The sequence below is a fragment of the Plasmodium yoelii genome (assembly GCF_900002385.2).
Source record: "Plasmodium yoelii strain 17X genome assembly, chromosome: 2".
Classification (NCBI taxonomy): Eukaryota; Apicomplexa; class Aconoidasida; order Haemosporida; family Plasmodiidae; genus Plasmodium; species Plasmodium yoelii.
This window is the reverse complement of record NC_036174.2, coordinates 859,033-884,151: the sequence shown is the minus strand read 5'-3', so window position 1 is coordinate 884,151 and position 25,119 is coordinate 859,033. Positions and strand designations below refer to the sequence as shown.

General features: G+C 20.4%; 7 protein-coding genes across 7 annotated transcripts; 1 reads left to right on the top strand and 6 right to left on the bottom strand.

Moving 5' to 3' along the window:
* Positions 1-1,694: 1,694 nt before the first annotated feature.
* Positions 1,695-2,736, bottom strand: PY17X_0220501 (PIR protein; the record flags this gene model as incomplete). Its single annotated transcript, XM_022956367.1, has 3 exons — positions 1,695-1,760; positions 1,847-2,602; positions 2,722-2,736. 3 exons carry the CDS (start codon positions 2,734-2,736, stop codon positions 1,695-1,697), a joined length of 837 nt encoding a protein of 278 aa, XP_022810768.1.
* Positions 2,737-5,016: 2,280 nt separating this feature from the next.
* PY17X_0220401 (PIR protein) lies at positions 5,017-6,133 on the bottom strand (the record flags this gene model as incomplete). The annotated part of the gene is made up of 3 exons (XM_022956372.1): positions 5,017-5,103; positions 5,194-5,985; positions 6,119-6,133. The coding sequence occupies 3 exons, from the start codon at positions 6,131-6,133 to the stop codon at positions 5,017-5,019; spliced, it is 894 nt and encodes a 297-aa protein (XP_022810769.1).
* A 2,398-nt stretch (positions 6,134-8,531) lies between these two features.
* On the bottom strand, positions 8,532-9,602 carry PY17X_0220301 (PIR protein; the record flags this gene model as incomplete). The annotated part of the gene is made up of 3 exons (XM_034637634.1): positions 8,532-8,618; positions 8,701-9,480; positions 9,588-9,602. 3 exons carry the CDS (start codon positions 9,600-9,602, stop codon positions 8,532-8,534), a joined length of 882 nt encoding a protein of 293 aa, XP_034493355.1.
* A 2,787-nt stretch (positions 9,603-12,389) lies between these two features.
* On the bottom strand, positions 12,390-13,571 carry PY17X_0220201 (PIR protein; the record flags this gene model as incomplete). Its single annotated transcript, XM_034637633.1, has 3 exons — positions 12,390-12,455; positions 12,540-13,418; positions 13,557-13,571. 3 exons carry the CDS (start codon positions 13,569-13,571, stop codon positions 12,390-12,392), a joined length of 960 nt encoding a protein of 319 aa, XP_034493354.1.
* A 2,222-nt stretch (positions 13,572-15,793) lies between these two features.
* Positions 15,794-16,903, bottom strand: PY17X_0220101 (PIR protein; the record flags this gene model as incomplete). Its single annotated transcript, XM_022955044.2, has 3 exons — positions 15,794-15,892; positions 15,983-16,792; positions 16,889-16,903. The coding sequence occupies 3 exons, from the start codon at positions 16,901-16,903 to the stop codon at positions 15,794-15,796; spliced, it is 924 nt and encodes a 307-aa protein (XP_022810716.2).
* Positions 16,904-20,408: 3,505 nt separating this feature from the next.
* Positions 20,409-21,854, top strand: PY17X_0220001 (fam-a protein; the record flags this gene model as incomplete). The annotated part of the gene is made up of 7 exons (XM_034637632.1): positions 20,409-20,587; positions 20,729-20,766; positions 20,917-20,966; positions 21,063-21,132; positions 21,253-21,362; positions 21,454-21,687; positions 21,831-21,854. 7 exons carry the CDS (start codon positions 20,409-20,411, stop codon positions 21,852-21,854), a joined length of 705 nt encoding a protein of 234 aa, XP_034493353.1.
* Positions 21,855-22,578: 724 nt separating this feature from the next.
* On the bottom strand, positions 22,579-23,763 carry PY17X_0219901 (PIR protein; the record flags this gene model as incomplete). Its single annotated transcript, XM_022957098.1, has 3 exons — positions 22,579-22,644; positions 22,735-23,616; positions 23,749-23,763. 3 exons carry the CDS (start codon positions 23,761-23,763, stop codon positions 22,579-22,581), a joined length of 963 nt encoding a protein of 320 aa, XP_022811059.1.
* Positions 23,764-25,119: the final 1,356 nt, after the last annotated feature.

Below are 25,119 nucleotides of genomic sequence, written 5' to 3'. Positions count from 1 at the left end.
CCGAGCCCGTATTTATTAATATATTTATAAGTTTAAATAAGTCTTTAAATGCAGATTGTTTTTAAAATCATACTTAGTAAATATTAAACATATAAATAACTATTGGTGACGTTTTAATGTATAATAGAAAACTATGTATATTACTCTTTGATGGGGAGAGATAAGATATATTTCCTTTTTTAATATATAAATTTAGATAAATATTCGTTAAATGTTCTACAATGTTCATTTTTATCTTATATATTTTATTGTTATAGTTATCAATGTATATACATTCAAACAATTTATTAATAATTCTATATTTTATTAATTCTACGATCAAAAATGTAATTCAGATTATAAAATGATGATTCATTAAATTATGATAATATAACATGGAATAATAAAAAGACATTTAACACTTTCTCCATTAATTTATATTTTATAATATAAAATTATAAACTTCAAATTGGATCTTTAACAAATATATAAAAATTATGCCTTTATAATGTATTATTATGCGTCTTTTCGATAAAATTAATATTTATTTACATAAAGTTATCACAATAAAGCAATATTTCAATATTAGTTATTGATAGAATGTTTTACTAGTTTATATGTATAGGAATATAATAATAACGCATTATATCTATCATATCATTTACAATTGTTAAAAAATTATTACAACAAAATATTATATGAAATTTTATTAATATACTTATATTTTTTCAAATAACTCTTATAATATATTTCCAATTTATATATACTTCAAAACTACCAAGTTTAAAAATAAATAGTGATTAATCTAATATTATGCCTTATGATAAATAAATTAATATATATATATAACTATTTCGATTATTTGAATTTAAAACTTTAGCATAAAATTATAATATATATAATCAAAAATTAAAAGGATAGTATGCCTATATCTATAATGTAATTTTTATGTATTACTAAAAATTTTAGATGCATAAAACATCTTTTATAGGTATTGTTGTGTTGTTGAACCTCGATCGATATTTTATGAATCTATATTTTATGAATGCCTATTATATATTTGTAATATGTTTAATTAATGTGAAGGTATATTATAATGTAGCCAATTGTTCCAAATGAATCGAATTATACTCTGATATATAAAATTATTATACTGCTCGGTTATAAAAATACGATTTAAATTAAAATAAATATGATAAAAATAATACGTTTTACTGAATAAAATGTTTCATCAAATAAAGAAATATATTATGATATGCATAATTCATTATAACTCTGGGTTAACAAATCTTATATAATAAATAATTATGATATATCATAATATTAATTAATATATACAATATAGACATTTTATTTTAATCATATTAAATCAGCATGAACACTCAATTATACATATTATAATTTATGAAAAAATGTTATGTGGCCCTTTTCATATTAATGCCAGTACCCCTTTTTTGGTTGCATATTTAGGCTTCAGCTCGATATTAAAAATTCAGGATGGTACATATATTTAATTAGTGTTCAAATTATAAAAAATTTAATACAATATAATACTTAGCCCTAACCCCAATATGGGTTCCACAACATAAAAACTATATAAAAATTATGCAAAAATTACTTCCAAATAGACAGATTCTTAACATATATTAATCATTATTACTATTCTTGGAATAATCACTACTCTTCGAATAATATATTAATGATCAGTTTCGTCTTTACTTTTTTAGCTTTTCTCTTAATTTTTGTTTTTGAAATCGTTTCCGAAATCCAAATAACGAATACTAATATAAAATGTTAAGAATATACGATTTATTTGTTAAAATTTGCATATATAATCAAAATAATTTTTAATTTCTTTATTATTTACCTTATAAGAAACTCCCAATAAAATTGATGCTGCAACAAATATCATTCCAATTGTAATTAGTATATTTTTTGTTACTGAACTTCGTGGACAAGCTACAAGTGATGAGAAATTATCACATCCAAGATTATTATATTTCTTTTTAAATTCTTCATAATCATTTAATAAACTAGACCATAGTTGTAAATAAGAACTTCCTTTATTAATATCAAAAGCATTTTTAACTTTTTCACATTTTTCAAAAAATTCTCCAGCATTTTCTAAACATTTATTGCATTCGTAGTCATTTGCACCAATTTCACTAGACATGTTACATAATGATTTAAATGCATCATAAAAATTAGATATATCTTTAATATCGATATTCATCGATTCTATTTTTTTTTTTATAACATCCTTATTAATCTTATTACTACTATCACTACCATCATTTATTTTCTGATAATAACAACTATTTTTTACTACATTATTAGTATAAAAATCGTTTAATATAGTCATTCCATTTTCTTTTTTTTGATTTAGTTTATAACTTAACCATAAAATAGCATATTCCACAAGTTTATCACCCTCTAAATTTTCATTCTTATTATTATCATTAAGTAAAGTTAGCAATGCTATAAAATAAGAGCTAAGTTCTTGGTCATCACTACTACAGTCATTTTTAGGGAAAGCTAATTTTAACAAATACGTAGAATTATATTTTCCCGGGTTGTTCGGATCATCAACAACATATTTATCAACCGTATTAATTATACCACACTACGAATATATTTTACGAATTAAACAAAAAATGTATTAATATAAATATTACTAAAATTAAAATTAATATAATTTATAGGAATGCAACATACAAATAATATAAGAAAAAGGATACATACCACATTAGAAGACATTATAATGAAATTCTGTTATAATTTGGAGATTATGCGGGGTGATGTTGTTTATATATATTGCATAGAATATATGGTATATTTACTCAAGATCTTTACATGGCAGTTATCTTTCGTTAGACATATTATTCTTAATTTTAACTTCATATAAAATAATAATACGTTAGTATTACTAAAATCATATTATACTTATTTTATGACATTTAGCTAAACTATCTTAAATAGAGGGTTGCATAATACATTTTATACAAAAAATACTATTCTTACTAACATATGGTATAACTTTATTATAAAAATGGATATACTTTTATAATGAATTTAAAAAATATATACATATCCTTTAATATAGAACACAAACAACGTCATAAAACTCAAATACTACACAAATATAAAAAATTAAGAAAGTTATTATTATTAGAATCCTTAAAGTATATACTTGTTTCTTATAATATATAATATAGTTTTTTCTAAAATTATAGCATTTTCAAACTAAGTTACATGTTCCATTTTCTATGCAAATCAAATAATTTATATTATTTTTATTTAATATATATAAATTAAAAAATAATTTTAATGCGTTAAATAACTTTATTTTTATTCCAATATACCTTATTGAGTAATTTTACAATATACTTACGCATATTTTCCACTGTCAAAACAACAATTAGCACTTAACCCATACTTGTATGCTATTTATAAGCTTAAATAATCTTTTGAATGTATATTATTTTTAAAATAATGCTTAGTAAATATTAATAAATAAATAAGTATTGATGCAAATTTTAAAGTATAATAGAAAACTGTGTTTAATTAGGTTGTTATATTACTCTTTGGTGGGGAGAGATAAGATATATTAGCTATTTTAATATATAAATTTAGATAAATATTTTCTATATACTATGCATTGTTCATTCTTTTCTTATATATTTATTGATATAGTTATCAATGTATGTACATTCAAATAATTTATTAAAAATTCTATATTTTATTAATTATATAGTAACGTAATGTTTTAGATTAAAAAATGATTATTCAATAAAAACTAATAATATAATAAGAGTTAATATGGAATAATAAAATGACAGTTAACATGAATTGAGTCATTATAATTTTCTCCATGGATCCAAATTTTTATAATATAAAACCACATATCCCGAAGTGGATCTTTAACAAATATATAAAAATTATATCATTATAATGCATTATTATTTGTCTTTTCGATAATATTAATGTTTATTATATGAAGGTTTCACAATAAAATAATATTTCAATATTAGTTATCGATAGAGTATTTTATTAAATTATATGTATAGGCATATAATAATAACGTATTATATCTATCATATTATTTATAATTATTATAACAAAATATAATTCGAAATTTTATTAATATACTTATATTATATTTTTTAAATCTTTTAAAATATTATTTATTTATACCTCAAAATATAAAATTTAAAAATTAATAGTGATTAATCTATTATTATACTTTATGATAATTAAATTAATATATATATAAATATTCCTACCAATATAAATTAGAACATTAGAATAAATTCAAATTATTGAAATGAAAAAAATAGTATTATATATATTTATAATTTATAAATTTATTATAATATATCTATAGTACATTTTTTATGTATTACTAAAAATGTTAGATGCATAAAATGACTTTTATAGATAACGTTGTATTTTCGATTCTCGATCGGTATTTCATGCATCTATATTTTATGAATATCTATTATTACAGTTCAGTTGGATAACATGATTTAAATCAAAATAAATATAATACAAGTTATAAGTTTTACTAAATAAAATTTTCATAAAATATAGAAACATATTATGACATGCATAATTCAATATAGCTCTGGGTTATCAAGGCTTATGTAATAGGCAATTATGATATAGATAATATGAATTAATATATGCAATATATACATCTTATTTTAATCATATTAAATCGGCATGAACACTCAATTATATATATTATAACTTATGAAATTTGATGTGGCCCTTTTCATATTAATGGATATATCCCCTTTTTTGTTACATATTTGGATTTTATTTCGAGATTAAACATATGGGATGGTACATATATTTAATTAGTGTTCAAATTATAAAAAATTAATACAATATAGTACTTAACTCTAACCCGAACATGGGTTCCACAAACACAACCCTGACCCACAACATAAAAACTATATAAAAATTATGCAAAAATTATTCCCCAATAGACAGCTTCTTAACAACATTAATCATTATTACTCTTCGATTCATATATTAATGATTCATTCTCTTCTTTATATTTTTTATTTTTTCTCTTAATTTTTGTTTTTGAAATCGTTTCCGAAATCCAAATAACGAATACTAATATAAAAACGGTAATCGAATTATATATTTTTTGATATTCGCATATAAGTAATACGAAAATAATTGTTTAATTTCCTTATTATTTACCTTATAAGAAATTCCCAAAAAAATTGCTATTGCACCAAATATCGATAAAACTATAAATAATTTGTTTGCTGTCGACGAACTTGATGTAACTTCAGAAAATTGTTCAGGACATTTTATAGTAATTTTTGTTTTATCTATCGTTGGAAACAATGAACTATCGTTACATTTCTTTTTTAACTTATTATAATCATTTGATAAAATACACAATACTTTATTATAGGGGCTATTACTAGTAATATCAGAATTTTCACTAAGTTCTTTAAATTTGCTAGCAAATTGACTAGCTTTTTTCGAACATTCTGCGCAATTTTTCTTGCTTTCATCAAATTCAGTATACATTTCACATAATAATTTAAATATTTCATAAAATTTAGATATATATTTAATATCCATATTCATCAGATTTGTTTTATCTATAAGTGCTTTATAATTACTACAACCTTCAACATTGTCTATAGGCTTTGTATACTTATCATTATTTATATTTGTTTCATAAAAATGTTCTAAATGGCTCTTAGTTCCTGGTGGTTTTAGGTTTAACATATAACTTAACCATATGATAATATAATCAACAATATTGATGTTACTTTTTGCAACAGACTCAAACACAGAAGAATCCTTAAAGAATGTATCAAACAAATATAAACACCCAGCACTAATTTTTTCGAGCTCATTAACACAATTTTGATTACTACAATACTGTTTGAAATGTCCATCATCATTAAAATAATACTTTCCGTCAGTGTCCAATTTATCTGGAAATTTTGTCGTTACATAAATGAAATTCTTACACTAAAAAAACATTTAAAAACAATTATTATAAATGTGCATTATTGAACATTTTTTTTAAAATAAAGTTTAATGATATATATAATACAATATCAAAAAAGTAAAGGAAATTATTATTATTAAAAAATGCATATACTATTTCGCTATCCATTATAATGGGATTTTATTTTTGATTTGTAAATTGAGTAGAATCATGCTGTTTTATATACGTTGCCCCAAATATGTGACACAAATACTTTAACCCTATATATAACAACTGTTTGTAGTTAAATATATTATAACTTTTTAATAATGAAATTAATATAGAATAATATAATAATATTATTGGAAAGAAACGTTTTATTTCTGTTTATCATAATAAGCTAAATTACCTTAGATATAGGGTTGCTTAATACATTTTGATTAAATATAGATATGATGGATTTTATACAAAAAATACTATTCTTACTAACATCTGGTATAACTTTATTATAAAAATGGATATACTTTTATAATGAATTTAAAGTATGTTTGAACATAGAAAAGGAATATATTTATATCTTCTGTTTTAATGATTTCAATTTTAAAACTTAAATACTGTATAAATTTAAAAAATAAAAAATTATGTTATTATTATAATTCTTAAAAGTATATAAATAGTCGCTTTTTAAAATATATTAAATTTATATATACCTGTTTCGTATTATATATAATATAGTTTTTTCTAAAATTATATTATTTTCTAATTAAGTTACATGCTCCACTTTCTATGCAAATTACATAATTTATATTTTTTTTATTTAATATAAATAAATTCACAATTCATTTTAATGAGTCTTATAACATTATTTTTATTTCTATATACTTCAATTTATAAATATTCCGTATTAGATAATTATAGAATATATTTCGCGTATCGTTTCCATAGTTTAAAACACCAATTAGTACTGAATCCGTACTTATGCTATTTATAAGCTTAAATAAGTATTTGAATGTAAAGATCTTTTAAAATAATACTTAGTAAATATTAACATATAACTATATATTGATGATATTTTAAAGTATAATAGAAAAATATATGTATTAGGTTGGGATATTGCACTTTGAGAGAAGAGAGATAAGATATCTTTGCTCTTCTAATATATAAATTTAGATAAACATTCGCTAATTGTTCTGTATACTTAATTTTATCTTATATATTTTATTGTTATAGTTATCAATGTATATACATTCAAATAGTTTATTAAAAGATCTATATTATATTAATTTTATGATAAAGCAATGCTATTTGTAATTAAAGATTATTTATTAAACAATGATAATATAATATGTGTTAATATGAAATAATAAAAAGACTTTTTATGTTAATTGAGTTTTTAACCTTTTCTTTAATTATCCAGTTTTTTAGAATATAAAACTACAAATCCCAAATTGGATCTTTAACAAAATATATAACATTGATACCTTTATAATATATTATTATTTGTCTTTTCGATAATATTAATATTTAATTATATGAAGGTTTCACAATATTTCAATATTAGTTATTAGTTTATTTGTATAGGTATATAATAATAACGATATTATATCTATCAACTTATTTATAATTATTATAACAAACTATAACATTATATTTTATTATTATACTTATATTTTATTTTTTAAATCTTTTAAAATATAATTTATTTATACCTCAAAACTATAAAGCTTAAAAATTAATAGTGATTAATCTAATAGTATACCTTTATAGTAAATAAATTAATGTATATATAAGTATCTCTATTATTTGAATTTAAAACCTTAATATAAATATAAAGAAAATGATACTATATATAATCGAAAATTAAAAGGATAGTATACATATATCTATAATTTAATTTTTTATTAATGTGCATATTTTTATTGATTATTAAAAATGTTAGATGCATAAAATGGCTTTTATAGATAACGCTATATTATCGATTCTCGATCGATATTTTATGAATATCTATTATTACAGTTCGGATGTTAAAATACAATTTAAATTAAAATAATAATGACACAAACAATAAGTTTTACTAAATAAATGTGTTCACCAAACAAAGAAATCCATTGTATATTATGATGTGGATAATTCAATATAGCTATGGGTTACCAAGACTTATATAATAGGCAATTATAATATACCACAATGTGAATTCATATATAATAAATATATATATTAATATATGCATTATAGACATTTTTTTTAATCATATTAAATCGGTATGAACACTTATTATATATATTATAACTTATGGACAAGATGTTATGTGACCCCTTTCATATTAACTTATTCCCATTTTGGATTGCTTATTTGGACTTATGATTTCATCTTGTGATTAAACATACGGAATTATACATATATTAAATTAGTGTTCAGATTATAAAAAATTAAATAAAGATATAATACTTAACCCGAACACAACCTTGACCCACATTATAAAAACTATATAAAAATTATGCAAAAATTACTACCCAATAAACAGTTTCTTAAAATATATTAATCATTATTACTATTCCTGAAATAGTAAATCTCTTCGAATCATATATTAATGATTCATTTTCTTCTTTATATTTTTTATTTTTTCTCTTAAATATTGTTTTTGAGCTCGTTTCCGAAATCCAAATAACGAATACTAATATAAAACGGTAAACAAATTATTTTTTGTTAATGTTTGCATATATATAATATTTTTTTTTTAATTCCTTATTATTTACCTTGTAAGAAATTCCTAAAAAAAATGCTATTGCACCAAATATCGATAAAACTGTAAATAATTTGTTTCCTATCGATGAACTTGATGTGTCTTCAGATGTTAGTGCATAAATGCTTGCTGGTATCTCTGGAAGCGTTTGATCATTTTTACATTTAATTTTTAAATCATCATAATTAGTTGATAAACTAGACAATATTTGTCTATATGAACTGACATCAGTATTATTAGAATATCTATTAAGTTCTTGATATTTTTTGACAAAATCTTTCGCATCATTTAACAGTTTGTCATCTTTTTTATTCTGTGCAACCCTACCATACATAATACATAATAAATTAAATGCATCATAAAATTTAGACAGATCTTCAATGTTAATATTCAGCAAATCATTTCGTTCATCCATGAATCCCTTAAGATCTCCAATTCTATATGCATCAGTTATAAATGCTTCATATTTACCACTATTTTTTACATAATTAGTATACAAATCATTTATTTTAGTGAATTTGTTCCCTGTTATTTGATTCAATTTGTAACTAAACCATGAAATCATATATAAAAAAAATACATTAGTATTATTTTCTTTATAACTTTTATCTATTACTGTAGAATAACATTCTCCAAGTAACCATAAAAATCCAGCCGTATTTTTATCGAAATCAGTATCGCAGTTTTCATCAGGGCAATATTTCTTGATATTCTCAATTTGATAAAAATCGAGTATTGAATCTTCGCCTAATTTATCGGGTAAATGTTTCCTCATAAAATCAAATTTTGAACACTAAAAAAACATTTAAAAAAAATTAATAAAAATATGTATTAAGAAAATGTTTTTAAATAAAAAGTAATGAAGTTTATAGGAAATATAATATCAAAAAATGTACATACTAGAGTATCATTCATTATGATGGAATATAATTTATAATCTCTAGGTTAAGGTAATATCATATTATTTATATATATACTAAAATAGGTAATACAATTATTTAACCCTATATACAGCAATTATTTGTCAATAAAAATATTTTTATTATTCTTAATATCAATTTAAAGATAATATGGAACAATATATACTTTTTGGTATTTATATAAATTGCCTTATTTTGGGGGTGTTTAATACATTTGTTATCATTGTATATATAATACAATTTTGTATAAATTGTTATCCTTAATAACACTTATATGATCATTATTATAAAAATTAAAGTAACATTGTAATGAATTTATAATATATCTTCTTATGCATATGCTTTAATATAGAAAATAAACGTCATTTCTTTTGTTTTAATAGCTGTCCTTCTAAAACATAAAAACTGTATAAATATAAAAAATAAAAAATATTATTATTAGTATAATTTCTAAAAGTATATAAATATATTTTCTCTAATATATTTGTTTCTTATAATATATAATACAATTTTTTCTAAAATTATAACATTTATAAAATAAGTTGCATTGCTCTCTTTATTAATTGCATATACATGATTTTAATATAATTTTTATTTAATATATATCCATTCTGATTATATTTAACATTTTCAATAACTTTATTTTTATCCCTATATAATTCAATTTATAAATATATCTTATTAGGTAATTTTATAATATATTTTGCACATATTTCCCACGGTTTAAAACGACAATTAGCATTGGACCCATATTTATAAGCTTATATAAATATTTTAATGCATATTGTTTTTAAAATAATACTTAGTAAATATTAAATATATAACTCATAAATACGTATTGATGAAAATTTTTAAGTATAATAGAAAACTATGTGTATTAGGTTGGTATATTGCACTTTGAGAGGAGAGATAAGGGAAGTATGATTTTTTAAGACAAGGATGTAGCCATATATGATTCACTTATTCTACGTAGTTTAATTATATTTTTTACCATTAAACATTTTAACTCATGTATGTATATATTAAAATTATTCATTAAAAATAACTTAGAATTATTAATTTTCTAAATATATGGTTTGCTTTTGTATTTATAATAAATTATATTTTTAAATAAACTATAGAATTATTAATATTATTTTGCTTGGCAGTGTTAATTCTAATATTGTCGCATTAAAGCATATTTAAATGAATGTTATAATATTACATTTTATCTTGTATCATACAATTTTATTCTTATTACAAGTTTAATAATATATATAATTAATATATATCAACATATTCGAATCAAATGAATTTAATGATTTGTTCGTATTTAATACTTTATCTATTGTTATTACTATTATTATTGTTACTGCTAGATCACTGTATAGTACAACGGAATAATTAATGCCCTTAATATAAATACTTTAAATCAATGTATGATATGTCCGTGATTCATTGTTTAAAGTATAACATTTTGTAACATATATACTACCTCGTAAAACGATATATTTATAATACATATTTATTAATTTATATATGATAACCTAATAAAAATAATATTAGTTCAAATTAAATTAATTATTATTTGCCTTTTCGATAAAATTAATATTTAATTATATGAAGTTTCACAATAAAACAATATTTCATTATTAGTTATTAGTAGAGCATTTTATTAAATTATATGCATAGATATATAATAATAACGCTATTCTATATATCATATTATTTATAATTATTATAACAAACTATAACATTAACATTATATTTTATTAATATACTTATATTTTTTTAATTAACTAATAATATATTATATTTCTAATTTATATATACCTCATAGCTTTAAAATTTAAAAATGAATACTGATTAATATAATGTTATACCTTTATAGTAAATAAATTAATGTATATAAAACAATTTATATCAATATTAATTAGAACTTTAACATAAATGCAACGTATTTAAATGAAAAAAGTGAGTATTATATATATTTATAATTTATTAATTTATTATATATATATATAGTGTATTTTTTATCTATTAATAAAAATGTTAGAAGAATAGCAATATTTTATAGACAATGTTATATTGTCGAATCTCGATCGGTATTTTATGAATCTATATTTTATGATTATCTATTATACATTGGTAATATGTTTAATTAATGTTAAAAACACATATGTTAATCCGAATATATATTGTAATGTAGGCAATTGTTCCAAATGAATCATCATATAATGCTATTATTGCAGATAATTTGGCATAATATAATTTAATTTAAAACAAATGATGCAAATAATAATTTTTACTAAATAAAATGTTTTATCAAATAAAGAAACATATATGATATGCATAATTCATTATAATTATGATTAACAATCTTTATATAATAAATAATTATTATATATCATAATATGAATTAATATATGCAATATAGACATTTTTTTTAATCATATTAAATCGATATGAACACTAAATTATATATATTATAATTTATGAAAAAAATTTATGTGACTCTTTTCATATTAATGGTAGTACCCCTTTTTTGGTTGCATATTTAGGCTTTACCGCGTGATTAAAAATATGTGAATGGTCATATATTTAATTATTGCTCAAATTATAAAAAATAAATGCAATATAATACTTAGCCCTAACCCGAATATGGGTTCCACAAACACAACTATGACCCACAACATAAAAACAATATAAAAACTATGATAAAAAATTACTTCGAAATAGACACTTTCTTAAAATAAATCAATCGTCATATTCAGAATAATTTATTAATGATCAGTTTTCTTCTTTATTTTTTTAGCTTTTCTCTTAATTTTTGTTTTTGAAATCGTTTCCGAAATCCAAATAATGAATACTAATATAAAATGTTAAGAAGCGTACATTTGTTCGTTAATGTTTACATATATATAATATATTTTTTTAATTACTTATTATTTACCTTATAAGAAACTCCCAATAAAATTGGTATTGCACCAAATATCAATAAAACTGGAATTAATTTGCTTACTATCGATGAACTTGATGATGTAGCATCAGAATTATCTACATATTGTACAGATTCTTGTCCAGAATATTGTCTCAAATCATATATATCTTGTTCAGAACTATCTACAAGAGTTTGTCCATGTTTTTTTTTTGTTTTTTCCGATAGCGAGGATAAAATTTCTTTACATTCCTTTTTAAAATCATTATAATCCTTTAATAAAGTGGACAATAGTTTATTATATGAACCATTTCCAGTATTACTAGTATCTTGCTCAAGTTCTTTATATTTTTTATCAAATTCATTATCACCTTCCAAATAATTTTCGCAATTTTTATTGTTATAATCAAGTTTATTATACAAATTACATAATAATTTAAATGCTTCATAAAATTTAGGTATAATATTACTATCCATATACAAAAATTCCTTTCTTTTATCTATAAGACCCTTATAATTATCATAATCATGATCATTATACATGAATTCACTCATTTCCGTGCTATACTTACTACAACTATTTATGTAAATATTATAAAAAAACGTTATATTGTCTTTTTCTTTACTATTGGTCAGGTTTAACATATAACTTAACCATATCAAAATGTAATCAACAATATAGGGGTTACTTTTTGAAGGACGGGGTAACACACCAGAATCGCTATAGAATTGATCCAACAAATATAAACATCCAGCACTTATTCTATCGTAATCACTTTGACATTTATTACTATCACAATACTTATTTAAAAAATGATCATCATCAAATTCAGGGATTCCTTTATATTCCGATTCATCGGAAATCGAGTTCCTTACTTTCTGGAACTCTTCACACTAAAAAAACATTTAAAAACAATTAATAAAAACGCGAATTATTAAAAATTTCATTAAAATAAAGTTTAATGATATTTATATGTAATACAATATAAAAAAATGTAAAGGAAACTATTATTTTTAAAAAAATGCATATACCATTTGCTTATTCATTATAATGGGGTTTTATTTTTGATTTGTAAATTGAATAAAATCATGCTGTTTTTATATATACTATACCAAATATGTGACGCAAATGTTTTAACCCTATATATAACAACTGTCTGTAGTTAAAAATATTATAAGTTTTTCAATAATTAAATTAATATAGAATAATAAAATAATATTATTACAAAGAAAAGTTACATTAATCATAATTAGCTAAATTACCTTAAATAGAGGGTTGTTTAATACACTTTTGGTTAAATATATATATGATGCATTTTATACAAGAAATGAATTCTTACTAACATTTTGTATAACTATATTATAAAAATGAATATACATTTATAATGAATTTAAAGTATGCTTGAACATAGAAAAGGAATATATTTATATCTTATGTTTTTATAATTATCCTTCAAAAAATTAAATGCTTTATAAATCTAAAAAAATAAAAATTATATCATTACTATAATTCTTAAAGTATATAAATAGTCATTTTTTTAAATATATTAAACTTTTATATATTTGTTTCTAATACTATATACCATGTTTTATTAAAATTATAGTATTTTCAAATTAAGTTGCATTGTTTCTTTTCTATGCAATTATATAAATTTATATTGTTTTTAATGAATGTAGATAAATTCAAAATTCATTTAGATGTGGTCAATAACTTTATTTTTATTTCAATATACCTTATTGGGCAATTTTATAATATATTTTGCCATATTTTCCATTCTTTAAAACAACAATTAGCACTGGATCCATACTTATTATGATATGTATAAGCTTAAATAAGTTTTTAAAATAATATTTAGTAAATATTAAACATATATACCTACTGATGATATTTTAAATTATAATAGAAAACTATGCGTAATTAGGTTGTTATATTACCTTTAAGAGGAGAGAGATAAGATATATTGCTATTTTAATATATAAATTTAGATAAATATTCATTAAATGTTCTACATAATTCATTTTATCTTATATAGTTTATTTGTTTAGTTATAAATGTATATACATTCAAATAATTTATTAAAAATTCTATATTTTATTAATTCTACAAAAAACAATAATAATATAATATGCATTAATATTGAATAATAAAATGATATTTAATATTAATTAAGTATTTAACCCTTTCTTCATTAATCCATACTTTTAGAATATAAAACTAGAAATTCCAAATTGAATAATTAACACATATATAATGTATTATTATGTCTTTTCGATAAAATTAATATTTAATTATATGAAGGTTTCACAATAAAACAATATTTTAATATTAACTATTGCTAATTTACTAGATTATATGTATAGGCATATAATAATGCATCATATCTATAATATTAAATTTATTATATACTTATATTTTATTTTTTAACTATTTTAAAATATAATATATTTATACCTCAAAATATAAAGTTTAAAAATTAATAGTGATTAATCTATTATTATACCTTATGATAAATAAATTAAAGCGTATGAAGCAACTTCTATTAATACAAGAAGATAATAGTAACTACAATTAAAAATTAAAAAAATCTTAGAAGCATAATAATATTTTATAGATAATGTTGTATTGTCGATTCTCGATCGATATTTATGAATCTATATTTTATGATTATCTATTATGCATTATTAGTGTACTTAATTAACATTAAAAATATAATCATTAATATGAATCGAATTATAATTATACTCTGATAATAAAATTATTATACTGTTCGGTTATAAAAATACGATTTAAATTAAAATAAATATGATGCAAATAATAAGTTTTACTAAATAAAATATTTCACCAAATAAAGAAACATATTGTGTCATGAATAATTCAATATAACAACATATTAACTTTTATATAGGCAATTATGATGTAACATAATATGAATTAATATATGTAATATAGTTATATTGCTTTAATCATATTAAATATATATTAACACTTAATTATATATATTATAACTTATGAACAAATGTGATGTAGCCTTTTTCATATTAATGGTAATGCTCCTTTGGGAGTACAGATTTTTAACTTCATCTCGAAATTAAACATACGGGATGATACATATATTTAATTAGTGTTCAAATTATAAAAAATGAATACAATATAATATTTAACCCTGACCCGAATGTGGGTTCCACAACATCAACATTATGCAAAAATTATGATAAAAACTTATATATTTCCAAATAGACAGTTTCTTAAAATACATCAATCGTCATATTCAGAATAATTTATTAATGATCAGTTTCTTCTTTATATTTTTTATTCTTTCTCTTAAACATTGCTTTTGAGATCGTTTCCGAAATCCAAGTAACGAATACTAATATAAAAATTTTAAAAAATGTATAATTTATTTATATTCACAAATTAATCAGTGCTGAATATATTGCTTAATTGACTTATTATTTACCTTATATGCAATTCCCAAGAAAATTGATACTGCAACAAATATAAATGCAATTGGAATTAGTGTGCTTTTTATTACAAATTTTCGTGAATATGTTGGAAGTAATGGAAAATCATAACATGTACTTTGTAAATTATAATAATCATCTGATAATGTAGATAATAATTGATTATAGGGGCTGTTTATACCATTATAATACTCTTCATTAAGTTCATCATATTTTTCAACAAATTCTTCAGCTTGTTCCGAAAATGTATCGCAATTTTTATTTTCTTCATTAACCCCAGTACAAATGTCACATAATAATATAAATGCATCATAAAATTTAGACATATCTTTAATATCAATACTCATCAAATCTTCTTTTATATCTACAAGTTCATTATAAGTCTCATAACCAGTAACACCTGTTATTCTCTTATTATACTTATTATCTTTATCATAATTATTTATATATGTATTATAAAAAGTCTCTATACTGCCATTGTCTTTATCTATGATAAGGTTTAACATATACCCTAACCATATCAAAATGTAATCAACAATATTGATTTTTCTTTTTGCAACATCATTAAACGATTCATACCCCCCAAAGAACTCATCAAACAAATATAAACATCCAGCACTAATTTTATCGAAAGGACCATCACATGATCCTTCATCACATGATCCTTCATCACCTGATCCTTCTTCACATGATCCTTTATTACAATATTTTTTCAAATTTTCATCAAAATGTTCATCAAAATTTGTATCAATTCCTTTAATCACTTCATGAGATAACCATTTACTTACATTCTTGAATCTTATACACTAAGAAAGCAGTTAAAACAATTAATAAAAACGCAAATTATTAAAATAAAGTTTAATGATATTTATACGTAATAAAATATAAAAAAATGTATATACCACTTCTTTATTCATTGTGATGAAATTTCATTTTAGATTTGTAAGTTGAGTAAAACATGTTGTTTTATATACACTCCCCCCAATATATGAGGTAAATACTCTAACCCTATATATAATAACTGTTTGTAGTTAAATATATTATAAGCTTTTCAATAATTAAATTAATATAGAATAATAAAATAATATTATTACTAAAAAAAGGTTTTATTTGTGTTTATGCTAATTAGCTAAGCTACCTTAAATAGAGGGATGCTTAATAAACTTTTTATTAAATATATGATGCATTTTATACAATAAATACTATTCTTACTAACATCTGGTATAACTTTATTATAAAAATGTATATCCTTCTATAAAGAATTTAAAGTATTTTTGAACATAGAAAAGGAATATATTTATATCTTATGTTTTGATGATTGTCCTTCAAAAAATTAAATACCGTATAAATATAAAAAATGCAAAATCCTATTATTACTATAATCCTTAAAGTATATAAATAGTCATTTTTTTAAATATATTAAATATTTACATACTTATTTCTAATACAATAAACCACTGTTTTATTAAAATTATAGTATTTTCAAATTAAGTTATTTTACTTACATCTATATGCAAATTATATAAATTTATATTGTTTTTAATGAATGTATATAAATTCATAATTAATTTTAATCAGTTCTATAACTTTATTTTTATTCCTACATATTCCAATTTAGAAGTATTCTTTATTTAGTAATTTTATAATGTTTTCCATATTTTTCCACTGTTAAAACGGCAATTAGCACAGAAACCATATTTATTATGCTATTCATAAGCTTAAATAAGTTTTATATGTAGGCCGTTTTTAAAATAATACTTAGGAAATGTTAAATATATAACACATAAATAAGTATTGATGAAATTTAAGTATAATAGAAAACTATGAGTTATTATATTGTCCTTTTAGATAGGAGAGATAAGGGATTTATGTTTTTTTAAGACAAGGATGTAGCCATAAAGATTTACCTATTCTACACAGTTTAATTATTTCTTATATTTTCTACCATTAAAGTTTTTAATTCGTGTATAAATTAAAAATAACTTAGAATTATTACTTTTATAAATATATAGTTTCCTTTTATATTTTATAATAAACTATATTTAGTTCTATAATGTAAAAGTATATAATTATTAATATTATTTTGCTTGGTATTGGTAGTCTAATGTTATCACATTAAATCATACTTAAATAAATGTTATAATATTTCATTTTATATTGTATACATACAATTTAATCTGATCACACCTTTAATAATATATAATGAATTTATATCCATATAGTGTACCAAATGAACATAATATATTAATCTAATATTATTATTGTTGTTACTAATGGTATATCACTGTATAGTACAACGGAACAATTAGTGCACTCAATAAAAATCCTTTAAACCAATGTAGAATATTTCCGTATTTTGTTGTTTTAAATTAAATATTTTGGAACATATTATTTCGCAATAACAATATATTTAAATTATATATTTGTGAATTTGTATGTATATAATAACCTAATAAAAATATTATTAGTTCAAATTAATTATTACATACTTTTTCCATGTACTTTGCATTAATATATAATTGTATATGTTTCCCAAATTTAACATTTTTCAATATTAGTAATTGGTATAATATTTTACTATATTAGAACAATAGCGATATTCTATATATCATATTATTTATAATTATTAGAACTATAACATAAATTTTAATATATACTTATATTTTTTCAATTTACTATTTATAATATATTCCCAATTTATATATACCTCAAAATATAAAGTTTAAAAATTAATAGTGATTAATATGTTAGTATACCTTATGATAAATAAATTAACGTATATAATGCAACTTCTATCAATACGAAAGAATAGTAGCTACAATTAAAACTTAAAAAATATTGTATATATAGTTCGATTTTTATTTTATTATTAAAAATGTTAGATGCATAAAACGTCTTTTATAGATATCGTTGTGTTGTTGGACTTCGGTCGATATTTTATCACTACCTATTATATATTAGTGATCTGTTTAATTAATCTTAAAAACACACATATTAATATGAAGGTATATTATATTGTAGACAATTGTTACAAATGAATCATCTTATAATTCATACCCACCCTCACATATAATCCTATTATTACAACATATATTCCCGTAATATAATTTAAATCAAAATAACTTTTACTAAATAAAATTTTTCATCGAACAAACAAATCCATTGTATATTATAATCTCCATAATTCAATATACCCCCTCATTAACAAGTTTTATATAATAGACAATTGTCATATATAACCAATATTTATATATCTAATATATTATTTTAAATCTATATATTATACTTTATCAAACAAATATTATCACCTATTTCATATAACCACCTATTTCATATTAATCACCTATTTCATATTAATCACACTACCCCTTTTTTCGTTGTATATTTACACATCATCTCCAGATTAAACATACGCAATCATAAATATATTTAATTATAAAAAAATTAATTATAAAAAATGTAATTACAATATCCCAGAACCACAAATAATCAACCATCAAACATCAATCATAAACATAACCTTGACACATAAAAAATTAACACACACCCATTAAGAATATTATAATTAAAAAACAAATTAATTACATTATATTTTTCTTGACTTTACAACTTTATGTTTCATTATTTTATTTCATATTTTATTTCATATTTTACTTCATATTTTATTTATATCCTTTTTAACTTTATACTTTGTTTTATTATTAAAAAGAAAATTACAATGTATTCATTTATAAAATGACATGTGTGTCAACATTACTACCAATAAATAATTTTTATAAAATTAATAATTTTGCTAGAAAAATGTTTAGTAAAATTTGTATTAAAAGTGATAAAAAAATCACAAAATACTTGATTCTCATAGTATAAGTTTTATCATACTACTATTATGAAAAGGTAAAAAACGTTGTTATTATAATAGTATTAGTAATATTAGAATTAACTGCATTTCTCATATTAAATTATTTAATATAATATTTATAGTACTATGATATTTTATTTATTAATGTAAGTATATGTGTATTTCCATACGTAATGAACTGTTTTGTAAATTTTAAATTGAGTTTGATCAATCATAAAAATATAAAATATATGTATTCATAATGCTATATTTAAAAATATCAATTATATAATTAAAGTTATTTATTTTTGATATTCATTATTTATGAAAAATTCTATTATTGATGTCGTTTTGTGGTTGAGTTATTTATATTAAAAATATATTAAACTTATCAATCTGATAAAAATATCCAAATTTGTTGCTTAAATAATAATTTGTATTTTTTAAAATAAATATTTGTTTTTTATACTTTATTTGAGAATATTATTTTCTTCAGTATTAATTATATTTGTTCTGTTTTGAGTTAATTTTTAATTAAAAAAATACTAATATATATTTTAATATTTTGTTTGTAAAGTTCCAAAATGAATAAGTTTTATATTCAAATTGTTTTCTTTCTTTTAATCATCTCCCTATGTGTGGATAATAAAACCCATGAAACTGAGCTTGCTCCAGAAAAATATACAATGCCCCAATCAAAAAAATATACAAAACCCAAATCAAAAAAATATGCAAAATCCAAATCAACAAAACGTTATCTTACGTAAGAAAATACAACAATATATATATTACATATTTCATTATGAAAATATTAAATGTATGTCTTTGCAACAATGCTATAATATAAATACAATAACTTTATTTTTGTACACATTAAAAATATGTTCATTTTTATCAATGATAGTTCAGAAGAAATATATGAAAAAAACAAGCACCTATTACGTAACGATCCCAAAGAAACTATATAAGCGTACATATATATGAATAAAGCTTTAAACCATTTAGACCATCATGCTACAAGTAAAGATGGCTATATATTTGATGATTTTTATCATGATTACAATATTAATTTTTATAAAAAAAAACATCAAGGTCATACACTTATTAAAAAATGTGAATACACAGTTGATGACCCGAATAAGGTATCAATTAACAAGCAACATCAAAAGTTATAAACCAAATTGAAATTAAAAAATTATTATTATTTATATAAATATATTTCTCTTTCTTTCCATTAGTATAATGAATTAGTAAACATGTTTTGGGATCCCGATAGTAGCGATTATTTGTATGCAGGCTCGGTTAAAAGTATACAAAACATAAATAATTATCCAAATTAACATATTATTGTTACTATTTATTCTTTCCCATATCTTCAAACTCATCATATTTTAATTATATATATGCTATTTTATAATATGTTTTTAGGAAAAATTGTCCGTGTATACAGTCCAAATTTAGTAATGATACAACAACGTTCCAAAAGTCAGCTTTTGAGGCGTCAGAAATATTTTTATGCTTTAGCTGCAAATTTTAAAGTAAGCAAAAGGTTCTCTCTATTTCGTTATAAATCGTAATTCTCATATTATTCACAATAATTTATGCAATATATTTTTATTAATTTTGTAGATATCAGAAAACAAAACTATAATTGTCATGGCTTCAGCAAATATAAATGATCACAACCGTAAAAATGTGAAATTATTTCGAAACACAATTATAGAAAATCCAAATTCATTCAAAGCTGACATTGATTCTGAAGATGATATTAGAAATGGAAGATTACAAAAAATGTTCGTTAACTTAAATGGATATATTGTTGAAAAAAAAAACGGCCGTGTTTATATCACTTATATCAACTCTGTAAACGGTATACATATTTTAATAATATAATAATTTATTTCAACAATTGTTAAAAAAATATGGTTTTAAATAAATGTACATATTTATAATTTGCAACAAATTTAAACATTTTATATATTTATCCATTTATGTTTTTTTCTTAGGTTGATGAATATGATTCCATTTAACAAAAATGCATTGTCGAAAACCTTTATATTACTTTTTCCCTAATAAATAACCATATATTTTTCACCACCGTGATATTAGAAGATTTATGTTAATAAAATGATTTGTTTCCATGCATAATGTTTGCTTTAAATTACCATCATAAAATGATCTTTTGATTTGAGAATGTCTTTTTCTTTGTATATAATTTGTTTATCTCTTTTAATATTAGGATGTATATGTATGTATTAATTTTGTGAATACTAAAATAGAACTGCTATAACTTATGAAGATCTTTTATTTGTCATATTCCTTTAATACTTATCACCCTTTTTTGTTTACAAACATGGACATCATCTATATGCTAAAATTTGAGGGAATATCCCATATATTTAAACGATTTTTTATTTATATATACTATTTAAGAAGCATGTTAAACTAATAAGTGTTATCAAATTATAAAAAATTAAATGCAATGTAACACTTAACCATAACCCGAATAAGGGGTCCACAAACACAATCTTGACCCACAACATAAAAATTGTTTAAAAAATATACAAAAACAGTGCAAAAATATTATAACTATACATATATAACATTATATATTATTTATTATTTATTATTTTATTTTATTATTCTTATAAATCCAAATATTATGATCAAAAATTATTTATTTCTAATAGACACTTTCTTAAAATAAATCAATCGTCATATTCAGAATAATTTATTAATGATCAGTTTTCTTCTTTATTTTTTTAGCTTTTCTCTTAATTTTTGTTTTTGAAATCGTTTCCGAAATCCAAATAACGAATACTAATATAAAAATGGTAAAAATATTATATATTTTTTGATATTCGCATATAAGTAATCACGTAAATTATTTATAAATTCCTTATTATTTACCTTATAAAAAATTCCCAAGAATATTGGTATTGCAACAATTATCGATAAAACTGGAATTAATTTGTTTGTTATCGACGAACTTGATGATGTAACTTCAGATTTTTGTCCAGAATCTTGTATACTATTTTCTTTTATTTTTATCGGTGAAATGGATTGAATATCGTCGCAATCAAATTGATTCTCCTTACAATAATTTTTAAAATTATTATAATCATTTGATAATGTAGACAATACTTGATAATAGGGACTATATTTAGTAATATTAGGATGTTTGTTAAGTTCATCATATTTTTTAACAAATTCATTAGCTTTTACTAAATAATTTTTACTTGTTCTATCGTTTGCATCAACTTCAGTATACATTTTACATAATGATTTTAATGCAGCATACAAATTAGACACATCATCAATACCAATATTCATCAAACATTTGTTTGCTTCTATGAACTCCTTAAAATTATTATATCCTGTTTTATCTTTTAATGAATTACTACAATCATTATAATTATTATTTTTATATTTTTTACAAGTATTATAATGCGTATTATCCTTTATATGCAATTCATAAAATTCATTTAGGTTGTTGATGTTATTGACTTTCTTTAGACTTAACATATAACTTAACCATATCATAATGTATATAATAAACACTTTATGCTTTTTATCACTAGAACCCTTAAAACCAGTAATCCTATTAATAATATTTTGCTCGAACAACCATAGAAATCCAGCATTTATTTTATCAGCCTCAGTTTTACATTTATTTTCTGAACCTACAATAGGACAATAATTTTTAATATTTCCTAAACCGTGAATATCTTTACTTGTAGAATTGTTTAAGTCATCGGGTAAATAGCTTCTCAATTTATCAAACCTCAAACACTAAGAAAACATTTAAAAAAGTATAATAAAAATATATTTTAATTAAACTCTTATAAAATAAAGTTTAATGATATATATAATACAATATCAAAAAAGGTAAAGGGAATTATTATTATTAAAAAATGCATATACTATTTGGTTATCCATTATAATGGAATTTTATTTTTGGTTTGTAAATTGAGTAAAAACATCTTGTTTTATATACACTGCCCCCAATATGTGACGCAAATACTTTAATCCTATATATAACAATCGTCTATAGTTAAATATATTATATGTTTTTCAATAATTAAATTAATATTGAATAACAAAATCATATTATTACTAAAGAAACGTTACATTTATGTTTATAATAGTTAGCTAAATTACCTTAAATAGAAGGTGCTTAGTACACTTTTGCCATATGTATATATGATGCATTTTATACAAAAAATTCTATTCTTAGTAACACTGGTATAACATTATTATAAAAATTAATATACTTTATAAAGAATTTAAAGTATGTTTGAACATCAAAAAGGAATATATTTATATCTTATGTTTTAATGATTGCCATTCTAAAATTTAAATACTTTATAAATTTAAAAAATATAAAATTATATTATTACTATAATCCTTAAAAGTATATAAATAGTCATTTAATAAGATAAATTAAATTTTTATATACTTGTTTCTTATAATATATAATATAGTTTTTTCTAAAATTATAGTATTTTCAAATTAAGTTATGTTGTTTACATCTCTATGCAAATTATATAAATTTATATTGTTTTTAATGAATGTAGATAAATTTAAAATTCATTTTAATGATTTCTATAACTTTATTTTTATTCCTATATACTTCAATTTAGAAATATTCTTTATTGAGTAATTTTACAATACACTTTGCATATTTTTCCACTGTTAAAACGACAATTAGCGCTGAACCCGTATTTATAAGCTTAAATATGTTTTTATATGTAGATTGTTTTTAAAATAATACATAGTAAATATTAAATATATAACATATAAATAAATATTGATGCAAATTTTAAAGTATAATAGAAAAATATGTTTAATTGGGTTGTTATATTACCCTTTAAGAAGAGAAAGATAAGATATATTTGCTCTTTTAATATTTAAATTTATATAAATATTTGTTAAATGTTCTGAATTGTTCATTTTTACCTTATATATTTTATTATTATAGTTATCAATGTATATACATTCAAATATTTTATTAAAAATTATATACTTTATTAATTCTGTGATAAAACAATGTTGTTTGTTATTAAAGATGGTTCATTAAATAATGATAATATAATATGCGTTCATATGGAATAATAAAATGAAATTTAACATTAAATGATCCTTTAACACTTTCTCCATTGATTCAGTTTTTTATAATATAAAACCACATATTCCGAATTGGATCTTTAACAATAATATAAAATTGATATCTTTATAATGCATTATTATATGTCATTGATTTTTTATTTCAATAACACAACTTTTAATTATAGG